Source organism: Platalea leucorodia, assembly GCF_965183815.1.
Source record: "Platalea leucorodia genome assembly, chromosome: 13".
In the NCBI taxonomy this organism is placed as follows: Eukaryota; Metazoa; Chordata; class Aves; order Pelecaniformes; family Threskiornithidae; genus Platalea; species Platalea leucorodia.
The window spans coordinates 6216619-6239634 of NC_138835.1; the positions used below are offsets into that span (position 1 = coordinate 6216619).

The 23016-nt window shown below is 37.9% G+C and overlaps 1 protein-coding gene across 2 annotated transcripts; it reads right to left on the minus strand.

The window, feature by feature from the left end:
• Positions 1-782: 782 nt before the first annotated feature.
• Positions 783-22942, minus strand: RAB22A (RAB22A, member RAS oncogene family). 2 transcript variants are annotated; one of them, XM_082326204.1, is made up of 8 exons: positions 22805-22942; positions 20859-20938; positions 15972-16053; positions 12075-12146; positions 11839-11945; positions 9885-9994; positions 8365-8495; positions 783-7374 (listed from the first exon to the last, which is right to left on the minus strand). In XM_082326204.1, exons 1-7 carry the CDS (start codon positions 22838-22840, stop codon positions 8398-8400), a joined length of 585 nt encoding a protein of 194 aa, XP_082182330.1. In that variant the 5' UTR covers positions 22841-22942; the 3' UTR covers positions 783-7374; positions 8365-8397. The 2 variants fall into 2 exon arrangements, with proteins under 2 accessions (XP_082182330.1, XP_082182329.1); XM_082326203.1 differs by having other exon boundaries at positions 783-8495.
• Positions 22943-23016: the final 74 nt, after the last annotated feature.

The window sequence follows — 23016 nt, forward strand, 5'->3', positions numbered from 1 at the left end:
CACTGCAGGGAAAGGCTGAAGAGCGCCTGAAAGCTTTGTACTGCAACAATTTTCAAGAACAGTTTCATCTGTTACAAAACTTTTACCTTAAAAGCTATGAAAGACTTGATCCAAGTAAAACATTCTCTCATATCATGTGTGCGCAAGTTGGGTGGTTTGCATTTAGTTATCTAGATTCCCTAGCAAACACATGTACATGTGTTTTTCTCTCTATTCTAGCACATTCCTTGTTAACCCTTCTTATGCTCTCTCTGATGCACATTCGTACACCCTTATACAAACATATTTGACACACTTCAGAAGCAGTTTACACACATCTAAGAGGATAACTTAAAACCAGCAGGTACTAAACAATAAATTAAAGCTATTCCAGGTCTCTGTTAAGAAGATGACAGTATGTGCTTACTGCACATGAACTGCAGCCGGTTGCTTAGTAGAAACTTGTATTCAACATTTTCAGGTGAAATAGCAGTATCAGAAACAGGACTTTTTTTTGCTTATTTACGCTTTTGAAGGCTGCTATTAACTGAACATGTTAGACTTGCATCACACATTGAAACAAGAAAACTACATCTTTTAAGCATCACATAAGACAAGTAAGAGAATCGCAGCCAACTCCGTATTTTTGTGCTCTACATAACCACCAAAGCAGTGGTTTAAGAAAAGGAAGCTACCAACCAGCTGGCTGTATTAACAAACAAGAAAGGACCCCTTCCCAGCATGACAGGCCCCCACAACACTGGGCAGATATTAAAAGCACTTTACAGTTTTGATTGACAGAAACCTGGCCTAAGCAGTCAAGAATTTTACATTTCATGCAGTCTAAGCTAAAAGCAATGTATTAAACAACTTGACCCCAGTAGAATTTGTCAGGCCTTGCACTGGTTGACAAGACTGCGTGTGGCCTGCAGCTTCTCAGACATCATGCTGCAACCAAAGGAAGCATTACACAAAAGCTGCAGTCTCCCTGCTGTTTTTCCCCATCCTTTCTTTGTACAAGTTTGCCTTCTGTCTTTGTGTATACATAAACCAGGGAAAAGCTACAGTTTCTGAATGTCCAGTAGTCAGGACTCCTGGAAAACAGCTATTCGAATCATCACTTAAGATTCGCTTCTGCCATGGTATTGCTTACATTCCTCTTCTATAATTCTATTGCTATAGAGACTTTTTTAAGATGTTGAGAATATTGGAACCGTTTATAAACAAAGCCAGCACATTTATAAACAAAGCTTTTTATTAATAAAATGTTTACACCTTTTTTTTTGCACAATACATCAGACTGGTAGTGATTTAGCATGTTATTACACTATAAAAGTTTATTATGAATGCTTAAGCTGAAAAGGCTGTTTACATTATGCCAAATCAACATTTCTTTATTTGCATTCTATGCACTATATGGGAGTGTAACAATTCAAACAAAAAGGAGAGAACAAAAGCCTGGTTTTCCTCATTAGCATCTACAAACCAACAATACAGACAAACCTGTACACACTCTCAGGACCAGCCCAAGAGAAGACTAAAAAAAGTCTCAAAACATTCATAAGCTTGGGAATTCATCACTACAATATTTCATCACTAGTAATCTGACTACATTTCATGCAGTGAAGCAACGGTTGTAAATTTGTGCAGTTTACAGTGCTGCAAATGCTCTGTAACTTTGAGCGGCTTAAGTTTGTTTTAATAAGAGATACTATCATAAGAAGGCACAGACCTTTCAACCTTTGTAACAGGTTAACCCAATCCTGTAGTGAAAAGGCAGAACGTTCTTAAGAGGGACAAGAATTGCTGATACAAAGGTTAACCTTCATGCTTAATTTTACAGGCAAACATTTATTACACTGCAAGAGCTATATGCATATCAGGTTATTTTTGTGCCCTGAATACACAAATGCAAATGCCAAGTTTCTTGTTTAGAAGAAACCTTCAGAATGATTTCTTTTTTTCTTCAGTGTACTGGGGGTGGGAGGTACAAGGGGGAAGACTGCCAGGAGGTCTTACGTGTCTTACAGCTACAGAAATGCAATCCATTTCTGTGCCTGAAATCAATTCACTGTGTCCCAATTTCAATGTTGGATACACAATATTCGGAAGTAGGAAGTACAAAAAAGGAAGTTAAAATATAGAAGAGCTTACGTAATGTTACTTAGCGCCTTACAATAATTTTCTCCCCTAGGTGAGTGTGCTTTTAGCCTTCGTTATGTGGTATAATACAGTAGTGGTACATGTCTCAGCTGCTGCGTTTTCATGACAGTTTCATAAGGCTGTCCTAATGAATTACCATTTTGTTTACAAATATTTGCCACCGTGACAGATACTTCTAGAACCTTTGAGGAGAAAAAGACACTCGCCACCTATTCTTGGCTAAATCCCATAAGGAAACAAAGAACAAATTGTCAAGAAAACATAATGGATTTAATAGGAAATACATACTGTAACATGAGTAAAAGTGAGGCAAGAAAATAGCAGCGAACCTATCTAGGTGTCAGAGTTACAGCATAGCCAAGTGCAACAGCTGGATGCAGTATGACACACAAGTGAAGAGCGTAACAGAAAGAGCGGTCTGTATCCTTCGACATTTGAAGAAGTAGCTGTTGGTTTGTTCAATACTACATGTGGGAAAAATTAACAGAAACGAAACAAAGAAAAACCCAACCGTCTTAAGAAGAGTACCTTTACAAAGGTAATCAGCTCCTTGAACAAAATTCATTGTTTAGTGTTTAAATAAAAATTTAAGAACCCCAACTTGCATGATGATGTAATGGGAAAAGCAAAACTGTTTCTTCTAATAAGTCTTTATTGTAGAATAAGAGCAGCTTCAGCAAATGCTGTCCCAATTTTTCGGGGACAAATCCTTCTACTGCCTTGATTTTCCACATAAAATAGGAAGCACCAAATAACTCTAAGCCACTAGAACCTTTCTAAGTATTTTTAAATAGCCGTTTATAGCATGTACACTCTGACAACGCTATGTGAAAAATTCAGGGTGGGGTGGGGGTAAACGGGAGGGGGAAGGAGGGAAAAGCTGACCCTAGGATCATTTTGACATGTCAGAGACCAAGCCCCCCAGGACTCTTGAGTTTCAGGATAGTCTTACATCCCTTGAAAGATTTGTTATCTGTGACACTTTATGGATAAAGCTTGGTAATGCTTGTTTGATTTTTCCAAGTCAAGCCTTTTTGATTCTAGCTGACCAAGAAAGGGTTTGCACTTAACCTTTTGACACCTCCAAAATATCAGAAGGGATTTTTCAGAAGCAAGCATTGGTGTCAGAAGGCTTCATAATTTTAGGGAAATATGTTTTGGCACTTGAATTCTTGTATGAGAAACAAAGATGTGGTTTCAAGCGTATTTCTTTTGACAAGCTGGAGCCATACGACTCTGCAAAGGACAGCTGACATGACTTTTTTTTATACTGGAACCTATATTTCTATCTTAGATTGGTAATTCACACCCACATCTTATTTCTGTAAGATCTTCTGTCACCTACCATTACTAGGTCTGTGATCTATTACTAGGAATGTGACCTGAACATACAATTTTAACAGTTTTCTTTAGAGAATTTTGTGCAGATTTTTTAGAAGCTTAGTTCCAAGCACAGAATTCTCCTGCTTCAAGTAACGGACTCATCACATACAAACACTCTCAAGTCACTGTAAAACAACTTCCTGCTAAAAAAGTTAAGAAAGTTTGTCCTTCTCTCTTGAGCAGAAGAGCCTCTTTTTTTAGAGGTTTTAAGTGTTTAAGAGAGAGACACGAAGCTTTTTAGAAAATGAATAGGCAGTGTAGAAGTTTAAGTCAGTAAATTATTCAGATTCTCCTCATGTTTGAGATGATTTTTTTCTACTTCTATGTAGCTATTGCTGCTTGTAAGTGTGGTTTGCTACAGGGTGACTAGCTACACAGTTCAGACAGCTTCTGTCCTGTAAACCATCCCAAGATAGTCTTTGCAGATTGCTGACATAGCACACCACAAATAGACTACACCATCCTTAATAAACACTAAAGACTGTTTCACAAGAAAGTCATTCAAACATCACTGATAAAGCTTCCTTTTCCAACTAATACTCAATATGTTATACTGGAAATCAACACTCATGTTAAGGAATAATTTTGGATTAACATCATAACAAAAATCTTACTGAGGCCAACTTTTAAACCATTCAAGATATTCAGCCTAAATTACTTTTTTGTTAATTAAAATGAGGCTTTAACCATGAATGTAGACAGCTCCCAACGAATCCCACACCTCTCGATCATGTTAAAGGATGAGACTTCCAAATCAGTAAGTAGGCCTTGTCTCCTCTCCTCTTACTCTCTTCCCAAGCATGTAAATAACCTTTCTTGAGCAGGCTGGTAGCATTAAATCGGTATTATGTACACCAACACATCAAAGACTCAAGTCTGCATAAAACGCCCCTCTAAACTAATAACTGTCTGATCCTGTAGCACTTAGAGGAAGGGTCTCACTGATGTCAGCAGGGATTTGAAGTGCAATGATTTGCTTTGTTTCAACATGGATCTAGTAGCATGAATGAAATCTTTACCTTCTTGACAACAGCAAAAGTTGTTAGAATTGTCTTAGAACTTTTCAAAGCACCTACTACAATTTTCAGTAGTTTGACCACTAGATGCTTCTGGAAGCTTATGTTTAATAACAGATTTCACCTACTTAGGCATTTAGTATGCCAGTTTTCAGCATGTATATAAAATATACTACAAAACTCCCGACAGCACAGATGAAGAGCCTGGCAAGTCAGCTAAGAGACTGTTGTAATTTAGAGGGTTGGATGAAGACACCCTCCAAAACCTGGGGAGCACGTTTAATCTGCTCCAAAGCTTAAGAACTAAACGTTTATCAAATGATATTTTTGTACAAATCTAACTTTTATGGGAAAAAAATTGGTGTTGTTTAGAAATAGGCATATTTTGTCAGTTAAAAAAAATGCCCTAGATCAATGATATGACATGCACCTCATGACATTTTTACATACATGATACTTTACCCTTCCAAACTTGCTTTGCGGCAATTAATTCCCTTTGAGAGTATCTGAAAGTCTAGTCTCTATGATGAGCTCCATTCATTAAACAGAAAGGCATAGTGGAATAAAACTTCAGTCCTGAGCTTTTTCAAAAACTTCTTAACAGAATAAAAAGTTATTAAAAATTTAGCTGGAATGGTTGATAATCAGCACTCCAAACACTCAAAGGCTAATGTATCTCCAAATAGAGAAGCTATGTTAGGACAAAATATAATCGATTTCAGCAAGCCTAGTGCAAGATGAAAGCAGATGGCCTAACAAATTATTAATACAGAAGAAACCATTTTTCTCCAACAAAAATGAAACAATGAACATGTGCATTTCATCCAGGGAAGAACGCATTCTGGCTTTCAGCTAGGGCCAGCTGATCAATAAACAGTTATCTTGGCTCAAAAGAACTTGCATCAACAGTCTGTCATTTTAAATAGGCATGTGTTAGAAAGCAGCCTCACTTCAGTGTTTGTAGTTTGGACAATCTGAAACACTGGCTATTTCTATGTTTTCATTAACAGCAGTAATTCAAGATCGGAACTGCAAACAGGATAAGAAGTATGCTGGCATTCCACTCAGACTGGTAACAAAAGGAGTCTCAGGGATTAAGACTCAGCTATATTTGAGAAGGGCCAGCTTCTTGATGCCTCTTTAGTGTTTTGGGGTGGGGTTGGTTTGTTTGTTTGTTTTTAAAGTCTAATTTTGGTGTATAGCAAATAAGTGAGGATAGATCAGAAAGCAGTTCATAAAGATTTGCTAAGATATATGGATCCCTCCCCTGACTGGAGAGAACTACGATAATCTCAATACTAGCCTAGCTCTCAGTCTCACCCAGAGTCCAATATTTTCTTCTCAAGTCAATAAATCTTGGATAAATACTATTAAACCATTTTTGTTATCTCACTGAAAAACAGATTTAAACTCCATTTGTCCCCACATGCTAACAGGCAATAACAATAATTTAGAAAGTCTGAAATTCCTTTTTCTACTAATCTACGTGAAAGATATTCCCAATATCTGAGACTTGCCTTCTCCTCCTGGGATCTTTCCAAGTTCAAGAATTTCCAGATTTTTTACTAACCAACTTTAAGAAAAGCAGTATTTTCTGTATCACAGTTAAGATACTAAGCACCTGGTATCTTGGTATAGAATAGACTTCTGAAGCACTGTGAACACAAAGTATTTTAAAAACCTAGTTGAACTAGATAACCACAGGATTTATTTTTTTAAAATTTGCTGGGAGTAAGAATTGAGATATTTCAAAGAAATTAGGGATTTCCATGACTGCCACTGTGAAAGTTCTACATTTAAATTGCTAACCTGCTTTTTTATAATTAAAAAAATATGCCCAAGAACAAGCTTACTCTGTTCTTTCTTTACTAATTATGTTTCCATCAAGCATTTTGTAGGAATACTGAAGTTTTCTGTTCATAATTTATTTGCTTTGATTGACAGAAAAAAAAAAAATATCATACATCAGGGTGAACACCAAACACAGATCTGTCTCTACTATGAGATGCTTTGTTGAGGACCAATGTTTCAAAGGGACTTCAAACAGCCTTCGTTTGATGAAGATAATACTTCTTGGGCTCTCTATAAGCATGTAGCCTGTACAACTGTGGCAAAGAAGGCATAGGGGACAATGCAGGGTAAGTAAAAAGCGTAATAAAAATCTAGTCACCAAATTTCATTAAAACATACTGACCCATTCAAAATATCACTATAATAGTTCATTTGTTTTGCTCCAGAATAGCTCTTCAAGAATTTTCACTAATACAAACTAATCTGAAGTACAAGTCCTTTCATTTCTTACAAACTTTTCTGCATTTCCTTCAGAGAAAATACTTGAGATGATAGAAAACCAGATTACAAAGAATAAGCGTCATCAGCATGAGCTCATTTTGATACTAAAGCTAAACAGCGTATTTTAGTATATACTTAAGTCTATTAAGCTCTTTTTCTTCAGAAGTATGACGTTTCTCACTAGTGCTGGTAGGAACAAAGTAAAAATAAATAAAATAGCACAAATGGGTATGGCCAACCTATAGTTTAACTGAAAGCGTACTAAAACCAACACAGAATAAGCTAAACACTGATTTGCTAAAACCCTCACAGGTGAAAAAGCCCAGGAACCAAGAGGTAATGATCTACATTACCACGTCTTAAGGTTACTTCCTATTTGTATTTTTGTGCCCAGAACAGAAAAGACTGGGTGCACCGAAGATGAAAGCTTGTTCAGACAGACCTCATGCTGCACCAACAGCATTCTCTATTGGCTGTTTCAAATGTGATGGAAAGAGAAAGAATTTCAGTCTGCCTCTGGATGAACTCACAGTGACAATACCTAAAACGCAGGAAAAAAAAAAAAACCTGATGGAGATTCCCCACGAGTTTATCCATAGGTGTGGAATGGAAGGAGTGTATAAGATTGCATTATTTTACTGTTTTTACATAATTTATAATACTTTAAACACTGGTCTTATAAATATAATATGAACACTTTACACATGCCAAGCAATTAAAAGCTTTCCCCAAAAACTTTTAGGTCTTATCAGAACCACTGGCAGCATCTGTTTACAGCATCTATTTTTAGTCAGTAACCACTTAATTTAGTCAGAACTACAACTAGGTTTTCTTCAACCAACATCTTAATACTAAAAAACTTGTAGGAACAAAAAAAGATGCCTATAAGCATATCAGTTTGCCTTAAAGTGACCAAAGTCAGCATGAAAAAAAAAGATTGTCTGTGATTTAAGATCTGTTGCTTGTGTCCCCACCCCCGGCGCATATCATCTTTAAATAAAAAGTGCAAATGGGATTTGGGGACTGGATGGACTGATTTGCCTATTATCTGTCTTCAGTTGCTTATTCTGTAGCCATCTCACATCAACTGTCCCATCATACTTTGGATTAGGTACAATTACATTTTAAATAAGGCTCACTGAAGAAAAGGAAGAAATGACATCTAACTTCCAGACTCCTCCCACCCCTAAGTCCCACAAAAGTGCTCATTTCCCTTTTTACAAAAAAAAAAAACCAACCCTAAAATCTTGATTACAAAACTATTAAACATTTCAGTTCTACCATCCATATAGTCACCTTCCTTTCAAGCAAGACAAAAAGCGATGATGGATTCCCTTTCAATGCAAGAGATACTACACTTTTTCTAAGTAAACAGGCTGACATTACGATTGCAGTCTTTTCTGCGAGTGTACAGATGTCGGATGAACTGGTCCATTTTTGTGGGACCTCGGGTGTATGAACATCAGCAGATAACGATCTAAGACTGATAATATAAACCCAACGTGAACTATTAACTTCCAAGACCACCTACTGTATAAACAAGTCTGATTTTCTAAGGGATCAGTCAACAGCAGCTGCGCTTTGTCACCGATGGCTGTCTTCTAAGTTTGAAGCCCTTACCACTAGACGGGGGGTTGGTGTCAGTTGATGGAATTCTGCGACCTACAAGGAGGCAGAAAAAAAGTTTATAGCAAACATTATACTCGAAAGTAATTCTAAGCATTCAGTGTATGTTTTGTATACAAAAATGTGTCTTCAATTAGTCATATGTCATTAGTGAGAACATTCCTGCACAACAGAAGGATAGCGGTTAACAGTCTATACTATGTCTGTAAGAGGCAGGGTTCCACAAAAGAAGAGTAGAGGCAATTTTAAGCTAATTTTGCAGCGTTTACACTTCAGGCTAATCTAGACTTGAAGAGCTAAGCTATAAAAGCACCCAGAGAATATACTCTGCAGGATCCAATACCATCTGGAAAACAGTCACTGAAAACTACCATCTTGACCTGTATTTCCACAGTAGATCACCTGTGTCAGGCTTAGCACAGAAGTGCTTGTAAAGATAGCTGCTTTAGTCATCTAATCAGTCTTTAAAATTGACTATTCCTGGTTGAGTATTCTTTTCTGAGGAGGATTTATGATTTTTTTTTCCCCATTGTTTATGCAAGATCAATCTTAGAGAGCAACTATTAAGTCAGTAAATCAGGAAGCTAATCTACAGTACATAGTTTTTACATCAGCTTCAATATATTCAACTGCTTATAAGGACCCTTTTTTTTTTTAGTCTAATGTTTCCATAGTTATCCAAAGCTGAACTGCAGTGCACACACACACAAATGGATTGCTGTTTGTCCTCTTTCCACAAACAGGCTGACATACCTGCACATTGGTGCTGCTGCCTGAAACATATCCTGCAAATAATACTGCATGGAATTCACTTTGGAATACTGTCTGCTTTTCATTCACACAAGAAAAATTGTCATTGTCGTCCCCACCATGAATGAGACAGAAAAGATTTGCAATTTAATTAAAAAACCCCAAGGTATCACAAAAATACTTGTGGAAAATCTATACACAAGAGTTGCTATTTCCTAGGCAGTAATCTCGCATTTATAAATTCTTGCATCTTTGAAAATGCACTGTTTTACACTAAGTACAAACACTAAGAGTGAGAATTTAATTCCTTTTCTCAGCTATATAAAGTTTGGATCTTCCTCATACCATTTCCTTTCCCTTCCATAACCTTGGAAGTACTAATTGAAACATTCAATAACAGATACAGTAAGATGACACTGACTTCTGACATGAGTGCCCTCCTTGCTATTTATCCAGCAGCATCACAGTAGGCTTAAAATCTCTAGAAGGACTATTTAGAGGTCATTAGATGACCAAAAATTTATACAGCTCATTTTGCAGTTTGTATTCATGTCTGACTGTAACAAATTTAAGTCGGTACACTCTCACCTAAATAGCACAAAAACTAATACAGTAATCAAATTTCTACTTGAACTTCTTTCAGAAAAAAAGCACAGTAACAGTTTAAATACTTACTAATTTCTATAAAGAGTTCATTAATGTTTATTGCATTTTTCGCACTTGTCTCTACAAATATTGCATGAATGGAATCTGCATAGTCTTTAGCATCTTTTTCCATGACTTCTCTGGAAAAACAAAGCAAAGAAAAAACTGTGAATGCAAAAAACCCCATCATTATTCAAAATCTTAAGGGACAGATTAAGATTTGAGTATCTCATTTAATGAGTATTTTATATTTTACCTGTTTAGCATCACAGTGCTCCCTCATCCTGAAGCTGATGCTCATTTTTTACTCTATGTTGCCTCCCTGCCTTGAGGTATGAGCATCACTGAAGCACAATCATAAACTAAACAAGGCCTTAATCCATCTGACAACGTTACAGTGGAGTTTGTTTCTTGAGTGCTCTAAGTGTAGGTCTGCAATCAATATTAGGGGGTGCTTTATTCTTCACACACAGAACAGTTTTAGATGTACTCAAAAGATCCTAAAGAATTAGTTCCACTAATCCACTGGACTTCCTACAGCTGTTTACAAAACCAAGTATCTCACAACACTGCACAAATCATTAGTGTAGCACTTACTCTACATGAAGCATGAAGACATAGCTATAAACAGAAACCTATTTAGACCGAGCACACAACAACAGAGCCAAGAAGTGAAAAAGTTACTCTGCACCGCTAAGTAGGCAAGTTGATAATGAATTATGTTTCCTTAAACAACATGAAAAAACCCAAACTCCCATAGGTGGAGAGAGGACTGGACTATAGATTGTATCACTTTACATACAATTTCTAGAAAACATAAGCTACTTTCAGTAACAAGGGACTTAAGATATCAAAGGCATAGACTTTGGATCAGTGACTCAAACATTGCCTCTTGTACTAAAGTACAAGAAACCTTGCTCATTAGCTTGAAGAGCAACGTTTACATAATTTTTGATGCCACCTAAGTACCAAGAAATAAGCATGAGACATAATACTGCATGCCTTATATTTGTCTTCTAAGTAATTTTATGCCATATTTCCTTCACGACACATGCCACTTCTAACAAAAGTTATTAAAGCTCACTAGATAACTGCTATATATTAAGAATTTATAAAACTATACTAAGAACCAACTTTGCAGTGGTTCTTTAAACACATAACCATCTGTCTCCTTCGAGACACCAGCTGTGGTACCTTTTCCAATGAAATCTAAAAAACAAGAAGTTTGCACACGCTTTCTTTCTGAATTTTCGCTTATTTAACCAGGACATCAATAAAAAAGGGCTTCTTTTGTTTTTAGTACATGCCTTCTTGAAAGTTTGGCTGTTCATAAAGTTTCTCAAGAACTCGTCCTGCTCCCTGCAACTATTTCAGCCACAGCCAATTCCACCCCGATATTTAAACAGGGAAGGAAGGCACCTGAACAAGCAAGTCAGAAAAACCTACACAATGCTTTCCAACAGGCTTCATGTTTTTCCTAACAAAATGAGGTGCTACAGACTGACAGGGGTACTTCTTATAAAGTGAGGTAAACAGCTTGTATTACACTGTAGTTTCACAGGCAGTTTAGGCTTGTGTAACTTGGCACTGCCACCAGAGAAGGTAATCCTGTCTCCCTGTAAACTGCTCATTCCTAACACTGCTATCCCACCTCTGTCATGCCAGCAAGTGTTCATGGTGTGAGCAAGATAAACACACTTGGATCAGTTTTCCTTTTTTTAAATGGTTAGTTTTAATCTGGATCCATTTTACAGTCTGATTTACTGCCCAATCACACATGTACTCACACCAACACAGGGGAGGAAGTGGGCAAGACTGTCCAAGGGCAGACTAACCAGATCTTCTGACAGTAGAAACTTGTGAAACTATCATGCTAGTGCAAAACAGCTTAAATTGCTCTATACCGTTCACCTGCTCTGAAATCTTAAAATATTTAGCACTATGAGCTTAAGTGAAAGCCTCCGAACTGTCAGTGGTTATTTACCTTACATCATTAAGATCACACTTATTTCCTGCAATAGCTACAACAATGTTTGGAGGTCCATGCTGTCGAAGCTCTTTAACCCAGTTCTTTAATGTTGAGAAAGTTTCCTGATGTGGAAAGAAAAAAAAACAAAACAAAACAAAAACCAAAAAACAGAAGAATTAAGAGTCAGAACTGGCCAATGACACAAAAAAAACGCAGAAATCGTAATGCTGGGTCAAGATCAAATTTCTTACCTCTTTTGTGATGTCATACACTATAATGGCTGCTGCTGACCCTCTGTAATACATTGGGGCTAAAGCACGAAACTGAAAGAAAGACACCATACATTATGACTCCGATCTTCCGCTAACCTCCATGATTTCCTTCGTATTATTATTATTGAAAAAAAGTGAAAACTAGCTTTAAAGTACACATTAGTGGAAAATTTTTCTTTACAATTACAGAGAGGCTGTGCAGTAGAGTACATAAACTTCCATGAAAGTATTGTTTTACAAAGCCCAACCAATAAATAGTTTAGGGACCAGCAGCACACCTACAGCAAAAAGCAGGAAGCCAAACTTGACCTTATTTGACTAGATTAGAATCTCTAATTTCAAAGACTGTAGATTATACACAGACTCAAACCAGCAGGATATATGCTCAACTTTAAACACCGAGCAAGGGGAAAATAGTCAAAATTGAACTCACTTCTTCCTCTTTAAGACACTCATGCTTTTGGACAAAAAGTAATTTCAAGATAACTAGCATGTATTACTGCTGATCTGAAATGTTCAGAAGTTGATGTCAACCTCTAGCCCCGTGGATCAGTCATGGCACTCTTAAATGCTAGAAATGTTGTGTAATCTAATTTATGGATTTAGGGATTTCGCTGAAGTTTTTCCTCAAAACTCAAAAGCTAGAGGCATGTTTAAAACTAAAAACTGCAAAAGCCCACAACTATATGACCTGTTGCAAACCAAGCTTTATGGAACACACTAGATAGTAAAAGGCTACAGTAATTTTATTGTAATTTTCCGAATTAAATCTACAGCAGGCATATTTGGTTGGCAGTGCATTTGCAGGGTATAAACCAGGCCTGTACCTTTGCACTGGCACAGCGTTATGAATCCAGGACTGAAAAAAGTGATAGAGCACAGGATTAAGTTGCATCAAAAATATCAATTGAGCATAAAAACAATGTGATACTCTGCTGATTTAAAAAGAACCAGACAACTAATCTAGCAACCAAAACTCTCAGTCAAAGTGCGCAGTAAACTGCAGGTACTGCTTTGATGTAAGCACGGGATTTAGAGCTTTTGTGCATCTTATTACTCAGGGTAAAAATCACGAATAGAACACAGTTTTTCATAAAGGCTTATTTGGTTCTAATAAAATGTCAATTTCCTTTTGCTTAGTACAGTTCAACTGAGAGCAATATTATAAATCATAAAAATCTTGCTATAAAGCAGAATTCCAGACCATTTACATTTGGCTCTCAAATTCTGTTTTGAAAATAGGATTTTGAACACAAAGTTCAGAATATAAAAATATTTAATAGTGGTAAAGGGAAACATGGGCAGGCATTCAGTTCATGTTGGGACATAATCCCTCTCTTCCTCCTAAGTACTAAAATGTAAAGGGAAACATATTTGGTAAACCACCACTTGGACTGGTTGCAACCTGGCTTTTTGATTATTTGACTATTTACATTGGGAATAAACCAACTTTCACTTGCTGATTTTGTATTACTCTCATTTCCTGCCTGCTAACACTTAGATACTTTTTTCCACCTAAGAGCAGTCAGCAGATAAAATACATTAACAAAACAGATGTTACCAGAACACTGAATTTTCCTTTTGCTATTTTTCCAAAGACTTCAGCTTGCCCTCCAGCCTCCGATTTGTGTTTTGACAGAATTATTAAGAATACATAATGTAATTATCCAGAGAAACTGTCACAATTGTTACGTAAGAAGGCAAAAATCCTAATCGCTATAAAGTAATCTCCTATCAACTTCACTCAGTGTAAAAGAAATAAGAGAAGAAATAAGGCATGTGCGTGTAGAGAAATGAGCTATGTAAAGTGAATTAGTGCACATTTCCACCACTGGAGTGAAGCTAGCCAGCCACTCTCCGAAGCCATTTACAACAAGGGGGTGTCCAGTGTAGTGTAGAACTACTCGCTACTGGGCTTTTGAAGTGGAAAATAGCAAATGCTCCTCAAGAAGCCACGACTACGAATTTTGTGCATTACACATCACAGCTCAGCAGACACATTTTAGTTCCAAGAATGGTGTGGACATTTTTGGTATCCCAGATCACGAAGGATGGGATCCCTTCGATAATTCATTGTCAGATGTGTTGCATGACCAGAAAACTGTGCTACAGATTTCAGGGCAAGGCCAGTATACAGACCATTTATGACTAGGAGTAAGTGATAGCACTGTTCTGTTTTGGAGAAAGAAACATCTATGAAGATACTGGCATCATTCCAAAGTAAATATCCTTGCTCCCATTTCACTTGTTTCCTTGGATATATTGGGGCCTTACAGTGACTTCTCTCAGGTGTGGAACATAAGCGTCACAGATACCACTGCTCTTGGGTCAGAGCCCAGGTAAGACATCTTTCCTTTTTGAATTTCAATAAAGATATCATGCAACTTGTATGGAAGAAAATTAAAGAGACGTTACTCAAAGTCTGAAAACAGAAAGACAAGGAACATGCTAGTCATGTACGGAGATGCTTCCTCAGATTGTAGTGTGCTGAATCCAAATTAGGGCGTTCTCCCATTGCTTGTAAGCACAGTTAAAGGGAACGGGATGGAATGCTAACATGGAAGGGATGTTTCCTGCCAAGTTGTGGCAGGCATATTTATAAAGCTTTCTATTTAAGAGTATCAGGCTCTCAAAATTCATACTCCACCTCTCAGAAGACTCACATTCCAGCATGGGCTAGGATGTTCACTTAAGACAGATTACAGCAAATGCTGACTTACTGCTAGTAATGGAAGGACTCAGATATTTCTGATAACATGGGTACTATTGGACATATGCCTGGGACACATCCCTGACAACACAAGTTTGCTTTACATGGTGCTGCTGGAAGGAAATAAATAGTCATTCAAAATCTAGAGCACTGAAACGCAATACAAATATACTTACTTTCTAGCCATCAAGGCTGTTACCAAGCTAAAAAGCTAGCAAGTCAGTTCCACCAGAACTACAAAAGGTCAAGCGACTCTTCACAGGGATGACTGACCCTTTACAAGGTTGGGGTTTTTTTTGGTTTTGCTGGTGGGGGTGGGGTTTTTCTGTTTTGGGTTGTTTTTTTTTTTTTTTGCTTGGGCTCTCTGTTTCTTGAGCCAATCCTGAAAAATAGTACAGCTGCATTTGCCAGTTATTATCTTAAAGCAATAACCCAGCCTGATCAAACTGACTCTTACTGGAGACAGCTCTGGCGTTACAGTTAGCTCACATCCTAAATAAACTCATCACGAGTAACTGACAGCTGCCAGTAGTTAACAGTCAAGAAACTGCAAGAATAAACACTGTTAATACAGCTACTATAATTTCTAGCACTGTTACTAGTAACCCATAAACAAGCAAGTTAACTAGCAGAGTTTTCCTTTTAAATTTTAAGTAAAATCATGCAAATTAATTGTCATTTCATTTGACTAGTCATTTTCTTGAAAGCTTTTGTTGCCTCCCCTCAGAACTATGCACACTTCAGAGATCAAAACCCCAAACTACCAAATTAAAATTTAAATTTCAAAATAGATTTCTTGACATAGCTTCTAACACTATCAGATTTGAGAAGCAAAACTTTACAAAATAATGAAAGATCAGTTATCATGTATAACACCGCTTGAAACACTGTTTTTTGAACGCCTAAGCCCACATCCTACTCAGATGAATAACCTTAACACTGAAGCTAACAGAATGAGTTAGCAGTTGTATATTTTTCCAGAATCAGGGCCTTACTTGTACTATGGAACATGATCATTCATTTCACTTAGATTCTCATGTTGCCAGTTGCACTGTCTGCATATACTGCAGCTGAATGTTTAAAACTCAACTGTAGAAATGGTATTAGAGACAGCTACTGCCTTCCCCCCCGCCCGAACTATCACCACAGATACTGGTTCTACTTACCCGCTCCTGTCCAGCTGTATCCCAAATTAGGAATTTATGCAGCTCATTTTGATACTGTACAGTCTTGGTCATAAATGAGGCTCTGGAAAAAAATTACAGTTTATGCTTTTCAGAATATAAATATGTTCTTAGAGCATTACCACCATGAACTTTTTAAAAGGTTTACATCCTAATAGAAGTGCTTTCCTCACACACACAAAACTGATGAAGATTTTCATACATAAAGGCTGAAATGAATGAGGCAAAGGGCCTCAGAGGATGAAATTTCCTTTCAGAGGATGAAATTCAACTAACAAAACAGAAGGAACACGAACACAAATTATAAGCTTTTATTGTTCATAAGCTTTTGATAAAAATAAAGGATGTTTGACCAAAACCATCAAGATGATCTGCCTTTTTAACAACATTCTTCCTGAGTGGAGGAATCATCACAGCAAATCAGTTAAGCGTATACCGGAAACTTCCAGAGGGAAAGAGATCAAATCCTTTCACTTCACATCAGCTTTTTCTATCTCTGTAATAACATTCAGATAAATGCTGGTAAGTCCATACTTGGGAATAAAATATGGGAGATTTGTGTCATTATTGGTAGGTGTTAAAAGGACAGAGAAATCAATGAGTAACTTGCTTCTTGTCTGCACTCTGTACAGCTCCCAAATTCTGTCTGTCATTATATATTTCAGTCTGCAGAGGCTCTTGCATGTCCAGAAGACAAACAAAAAAAAAATCTCTTCCTATGCTCCAGCTCCCCCCCTCAACTTCTACATGTTTTATAGTAAAATATTGCAAAATACTGTAAAGTACTTCTGTGCTTTACATGAATCAGTGTATTTCCCACAAGAACAGAAATTCAGAGACCTCATCTTTTACAGGAGGGAGTTCTTTGTTATATCTATTACCCATAGGCACATTTTTATTAGAAAAGCCACACATTGAATTCAAATCCTTGTAGAATAGGAACTATAGATGCCATAATTATTTTAAGCATATGAGATTCTACATCATGATCTTGAACACCTTTTGTAGGCTTAATTCCTGTCACTTGAAAATACTGCAGACTTCCAAACTTGTTCTACTGTCAGCTTTGGACAGGGTGGAGGGTAGGATCCTGGAGGTGGCCTGTACTGGAGCTTCTTACAATACACTAAACTTGCTATAGATTCAAAGTCAGAGAACAAGAGTCTTTCAGCACGATCAACAATATTAAATACCAGAGGCCAAGGCTCTGAACTTCAGTTTATCTTGAATCTTAAGTACCACCAGGGCATAAATTTTAATGATGTCCATGACACTTTTGTAGTTAATACAACTGGAGTCTTTGGACATGTTTCAATGTTATAGGAGAACAAAACAGCTATCAACATTTAAAATAAAGAAAGGGAGCAATTACACAATGCTTTCCACTGTTAAGAGGTAACTTCCTCCCCATTCCTTAAGCTCAGGTGGTTTGCCAAATAGTATGTCAATCTCCAAAGCCGATTACTCTTTTAAGCCAAATATAAAGTTGCAGCATCCCTAAAAAGAAAGAGTCTAACTGCAATGCACTTCAACACAGTTAACTAGATGATGTATTTTAGCAGTGAGTAACGGAAAATAAAGTGGTAGGAGTATCTGTTGTAAAGCACAGCAAAGACTTCCACATCCTTAAGACTGCTGCAAATTAAGCATCAATTCTGAATTCTCCAGCCAATATGGAACCAATTTGCTAAATCATAGATTCTCACTGAAAAATTTATCTTACTTGGCTGTCTAAACCAAAGCATTCCTGTACAGTCAATCTGAACTGAACAGCTGTGTTGCTCTAATTCACATCACAACTAAACATACCAAATGGTAGCTGACAATAGAGGTTAAATGCTACTTGAAATTCTTTGACAAGTAGAAGCTTTCATTGTGACAGATGTCAATTAAAAAAAGAAAGAAAAAAAAAACCACCACAAACCAAAAGAGAACAAACAGCTCAAAGACAAACCACTTTTGGGTCAACAAAAGCCTCCAAACTAGAGCGGTCCTCAATGACTTCTAGTAAGAAAACAGGTATTATCCCTACTAAATTTCCTAGCTGCTTCTCCCAGCCAAGTAAGCACTCTAACTACGTGAACAAGATGCACCTGAAAGTAGTTTTATGCTTATTCATAATTTCTTTTTGATGCTATAATGAAAGACTAGATGTTCTGCGGTACCTAGAGATCTATGCTGGTCAGGGAAAGCAGAATGTGTCCTCAGCATCCTGAGAGGACAGAAGTTGCAGAATTCTGACAGGGTTTCTACAGCTGCCCATATTTGAACCTGAATGATGAACATTCATGACAACAAAGTATGATTGCTCAAACAATTCTAAGAGGAATGGAAACAGGACAGGAAACGAGATTGTATCTCACGAACGCAAAAACCCAGGAGTAAACGTAGAAACGTTCTCAGCTTTAGTTTTGTAAGATGCTCAAAACTCCTCTCTAATCCTTACTTTGTTCTTTCCACCTCCTCAATTAGGAAATAAAAACAAGGTCTAGAAAAAGTTTCAAAATGAATTTGCTTAAAATTTTGGGACTGTATCTTATTGGAGCTTCACACAATCCCTGCGTTTGGGCAAGTTTTGATTCATTGATACTACTATAGCAAACTACCAAGATACCAAGTCCTCAGACCAATGAATGATTTTGTTAAGACTGCTAAGAGATATAGATTTTTAGTCTGTCACTTCAAGAAAGTATATTAATCCCAGTACTGTCATTAAGCGAATGAAGACAAATTCTGTTCTACACATTAGCCTCATTACCACAATGGCTAGCACCTTGTAACAGCATCTTAAGTTACTACACAGTATCTGTTACAGACACTGCCTGGGGAAGACATGTGCTTGTGATCTCTTTGGGTTCCTGCCTTCAAACAGATAGGTGCTACATTGGAGGGAGGAGAAAAAAATTACAAAGAAATCAACCCACACACCACACAGTGAGAAAATTACCAGATTTAAAGAAATCGACTTTGGACGGAAGACAACAAGATTTGATGAGGTTCATTCCAGTCTCAACCCTTCCCCAGGAGGAAAGAAAAAAAAGAAGAAAAACATTACAAAACCCCTGAGTTTTAGAATAGAAAATAGAAAATTCTACTTTGCCAGGATAGAAGCGTCACAGATCAGAGTCTTCGCTCTGCAGCTTTAGACACTCTTGCAGAGCCTACAGCCATCAAGCACAGTATTTTAGAATTTAGAATCTGAAAGCAGACTTGAGGAGGCTGCAGTTCACACATGATCAGAGACAATGCAAATTCCGTATTGGGTTACTCAAACATTTAACCCATGTAGTCTAGATGTGTGGTGACATATATCTAACTATACAACAGAGCACCCCAGCCAAATAAATAGGCACATCTCACGTTTGCAAAACCTAAGTCTGTGTTACCATACCTGGTCACCTACTAGTTAAGCAGACTTTAGTATCTCCCCCCCCAGAATTGCATGCATGAACACAATGGCTAACTCTGGGCCACTGTAAATACTACCCATATTAGCCAACTATTTAACAGACTCTGTTTTAAAAGTACCTGGGTAACTAGGAATGAAGACAGATAACCAATTTCTCAAACACCTCAGGTAATAAAAACAACTGGATCTTTCAATAGTGTCCACCTGAAGAAGACATTTTGCTTGTAGTTGACAACACTGTGGGCAGTAGGTCTGAACTTTCTATACAGCCTGAACTCAAATGTTTAAGACAGCCTGCTCCACTACTTAAGCAAACAGCAATGACTACTATATACACATCATTTTTGTGGTCCTCCAAGAAAGAATCTCTACTGTAGCTAATTTGACAATAACTGAAAATGTTCAACCCTTGAAGATCTACGTAGCAATCTATCTTAAAGGCTACCTTTATTAACAGGGAAATTAAAAAAAACATACTTCCTACAGAATATCTTGCAATTTGATACCAGTATTTTCACTCAAAAAAAGAGGTGAGTGGTGTGGGAGGAAAAGAGAAAAGTGTCACGGGAACCACATTTTTTTTAGAAGGACAAGATGAGAGTCAGCTCATTTTTATCAGCAGGATCTTTTCTGGTCAAAGCTGCAGTAGAGCCTGTGTGACACCTGAGACAGGAAGCTGCACTGACACCCCCCCCCACACTTCTCAGAGTCAAGTGAAGTCATATCCTCCTGTAAGTAAAGAATTACTTCTGAGCAAAGCAGCCCCTATGACACTTTGCAAAGCAAAAAAGACAGCAAAAGAAATAAAAAGATCCAACCACTCCAAGAATTCCTGATGCTCGTCCTTCCTTCTATCCATTTGAAGATGTGAGCTCAGTAATATTGCCACTCTGAGGTGAGACCAATTGCATTAACAATTTAATCAGTTAGTTACGAGCGTGGGTACTGCATATAGATGTATAACGTTAGAACTAATTCATGAAGAGAACTACATCCTGAATTAGCATTAACTACCTTCAAAAACCTAGGAGACTTGTTATTGTACTTGACTCAAAAAAAAAAAAACCACTTAAAGAAAAATAATGTAGTTGCATAATAATTAGACTTTGAAATTGAAGAGTAGCGCATGAGAAAAGCATGTTGTTCCTTCAACAGAAGGATCTGTAGTACAATTTATTCATAACCCAGAACTCCTAGCAGGATTTTGTTAGCTTAGATTAACAACACAAAATAGGTCCAGATCTTACATATGAAAGTGGAAGCTGCAGGAGTGCTGAATACACTCCTACATTTCCTAAGGTAGCTCATGAGCTAATTAAGGCTGCAGTCATGTTTATTACCACATTTAGCTGCCACACATGGAGAATCCTCAAGTGATCTATTCATGAGGTACAAATATACATTCATACAATTTGGTTTTATTCTTGAATAAGTCACCTTTACTTCATTTAGTTTCTTACCCTATTGTTGGGTTGATGTTGGGATCAAAGCTATCTTCTACAAATCTCCACACGATACTTGATTTGCCCACACCAGTGTCCTAAAAAAAAAAAAAAAAAACCAAACCAGAAACAGTTGAAAAAGACATTAGTTACTATAAACAGATGATTCTTCTTGTCCTCAAATCTTGCACTACACTGTGCATGAATAACATGTTCCTGCAGAGAATTTCAGGTAAGTTAGATTCTGAAATTCTTCAGGTATTATGTTTGTTTAGTAGAAAAATTAAAGGTCTCTGATAAGTTAGAGTATTCTAAACAAAATTGTAGAGGTGTTTTTATGAGACTATAAAAATCTGCATTCATGCTTATTATCAGTTATTCAAACTGTTTTGTTTTTCCAAAAGTATGCACAAATTATATTGAACAGGAGTAGGGAAAGACTGTCTACCACTTTTAGTAAAATATACAGCAATTGAGTATGGTACTCCACCTTTGCAAGCCAATGGAGCACATTAAATTATACAAGTGTGACACATGCATTTCAACCTCTGACTAATGTTGGCCCACCCTGCTTAATGAAAGACTTGAAATTTCTTTCGTGACACACCTGAAACATGTTTCTAATGCAGCTCCACATAGCTATAAATGGTAAAAGAGGAAATGTAACATGAAAATTTTGGGTCATGTATGATTCCACAGTTAAAAAAAAAAACATATATAGAAGGCAAATTTAGGAGTGAAATAACTCATCAAACTATTAGCAGTAAAACTGTTCTCAATAGCAGGTGGACATTTTAAATGGTCATTTAATTAAGACAGGTGAAGACAAACTTTTTGCTTTACATCTCCAGAGTCATTAAAATTTTAAGGAAAAAAAAAAACTGAAAATGAAGTTCATTGAAAATGAAGTTTTATGCCATTCATGCATTTTCTTGAATCTTCCTAATACTGTAGTAAATTTGGGGACAGTATGTATGCTTGTGTTTAGCTTTTCAAGCTGTTTTCCTCTCAAGGAGGAAGGTATTATCATCTCAGTTCTCTATTTTATGTTTGCAGTCTCAGTAAGCAGAGCCAATCTTAAAAAAGAGAAACATAGATGCAATTCCTGGCTCGGGGAGTTCAAGGACCAGTTTTCCTGGGTACTTATTCTCCTTTTCTGACACGATGAAAGGTTTCTCAGGTCGGGTGAACGCAAACAGTAGCTAGTAGTTAACCCAAATACCTTCATAACACGAAGAGCACGGAAACACATAGTTTTCCCTCTGAAGGAGGGCAATGTGGCCATTTAGAAGCAGAAAACAATTCAGTCTGTCATACTCCGTGCAATACAGGATTTCGATACAGGTGGAGACAACTCCACCTATTCAACGTGAGGCTCTCCAGCGAAGCCCTCAGACCAAACCACGCCAACACACAGCTTTATAGCCTTAATTTTTTTTAAGCTTCTACTTCAGTTTGCTTGACGTCCCTTTCTTTCGCCACCTGCCACACGTCGGACACTTCCAAAGCCTACATATCTTGTTAAAAAAAAAAAGTTCAGCCCGCCCCACCCCCGTGAGTTTGACTTCAGGTGGTTTTATTTATTTATTTTGTGAACTCCAAGCCCGGAACAGCTTAGGAGGCAGAGGGAAGCGGACACTGGATGCTCGTGCTTCCTCTCTTTTTTTAAAGGAAAACACCGAAAAAAAAGGAACGCTATTTACCTCTGGAAAACGCCTCCCTCGGCGGAGGGGAAGGCCCTTCCGGGGGACGGGGCCGGACAGCCGGGGCGCGCCGGCAGCTCCGGCGAGGCCCACCCGTCGCCTAGGGAGAGGACCCCCACGCTCAAAGCCTCTCTGGGGCTCACGGAGAGGCTCTCCGCCACCCAGGGGGCCTTTCAAGCCAGCCCCTCAGCAGGCTTCCTCCCTCCCGCCGCCCCCAGCCCGCGCCGGGGCCCCACGGAGAGCCGACCACGGAGCACTTACCCCCAGAAGGCAAACTTTCAGCTCCCTCAGAGCCATGGCCGAGTAGGCTGCGCCTTTAACGAGCGCCTGAGACGCAGCCCAGAACGATCATAGCCCTTCCCGAGGCACGCGTACGCCCGAGGCCTGCGGGGGCAGCCCCCCGCCTCCCCCACGCCGTGGTTACCAGTAAACCTTCCTCCTCAGGCTCCGCGGACGCGGCGCCATCTTGGGCG

What these genes read in the sequence shown, in the direction of transcription:
- RAB22A (XM_082326204.1), bottom strand. Translation starts at nt 22,840, where the DNA reads ATGGCTCTGAGGGAGCTGAAAGTTTGCCTTCTGGGG. An exon ending in ATACAGCTGGACAGGAGCGG is followed by an intron (nt 12,147 to 15,971) that starts GTAAGTAGAACC and finishes TCTTTCTTTCAG; the next exon opens with TTTCGTGCTTTAGCCCCAAT. An exon ending in TGTGATCTTAATGATGTAAG is followed by an intron (nt 9,995 to 11,838) that starts GTAAATAACCAC and finishes TTGTTTTTCCAG; the next exon opens with AGAAGTCATGGAAAAAGATG.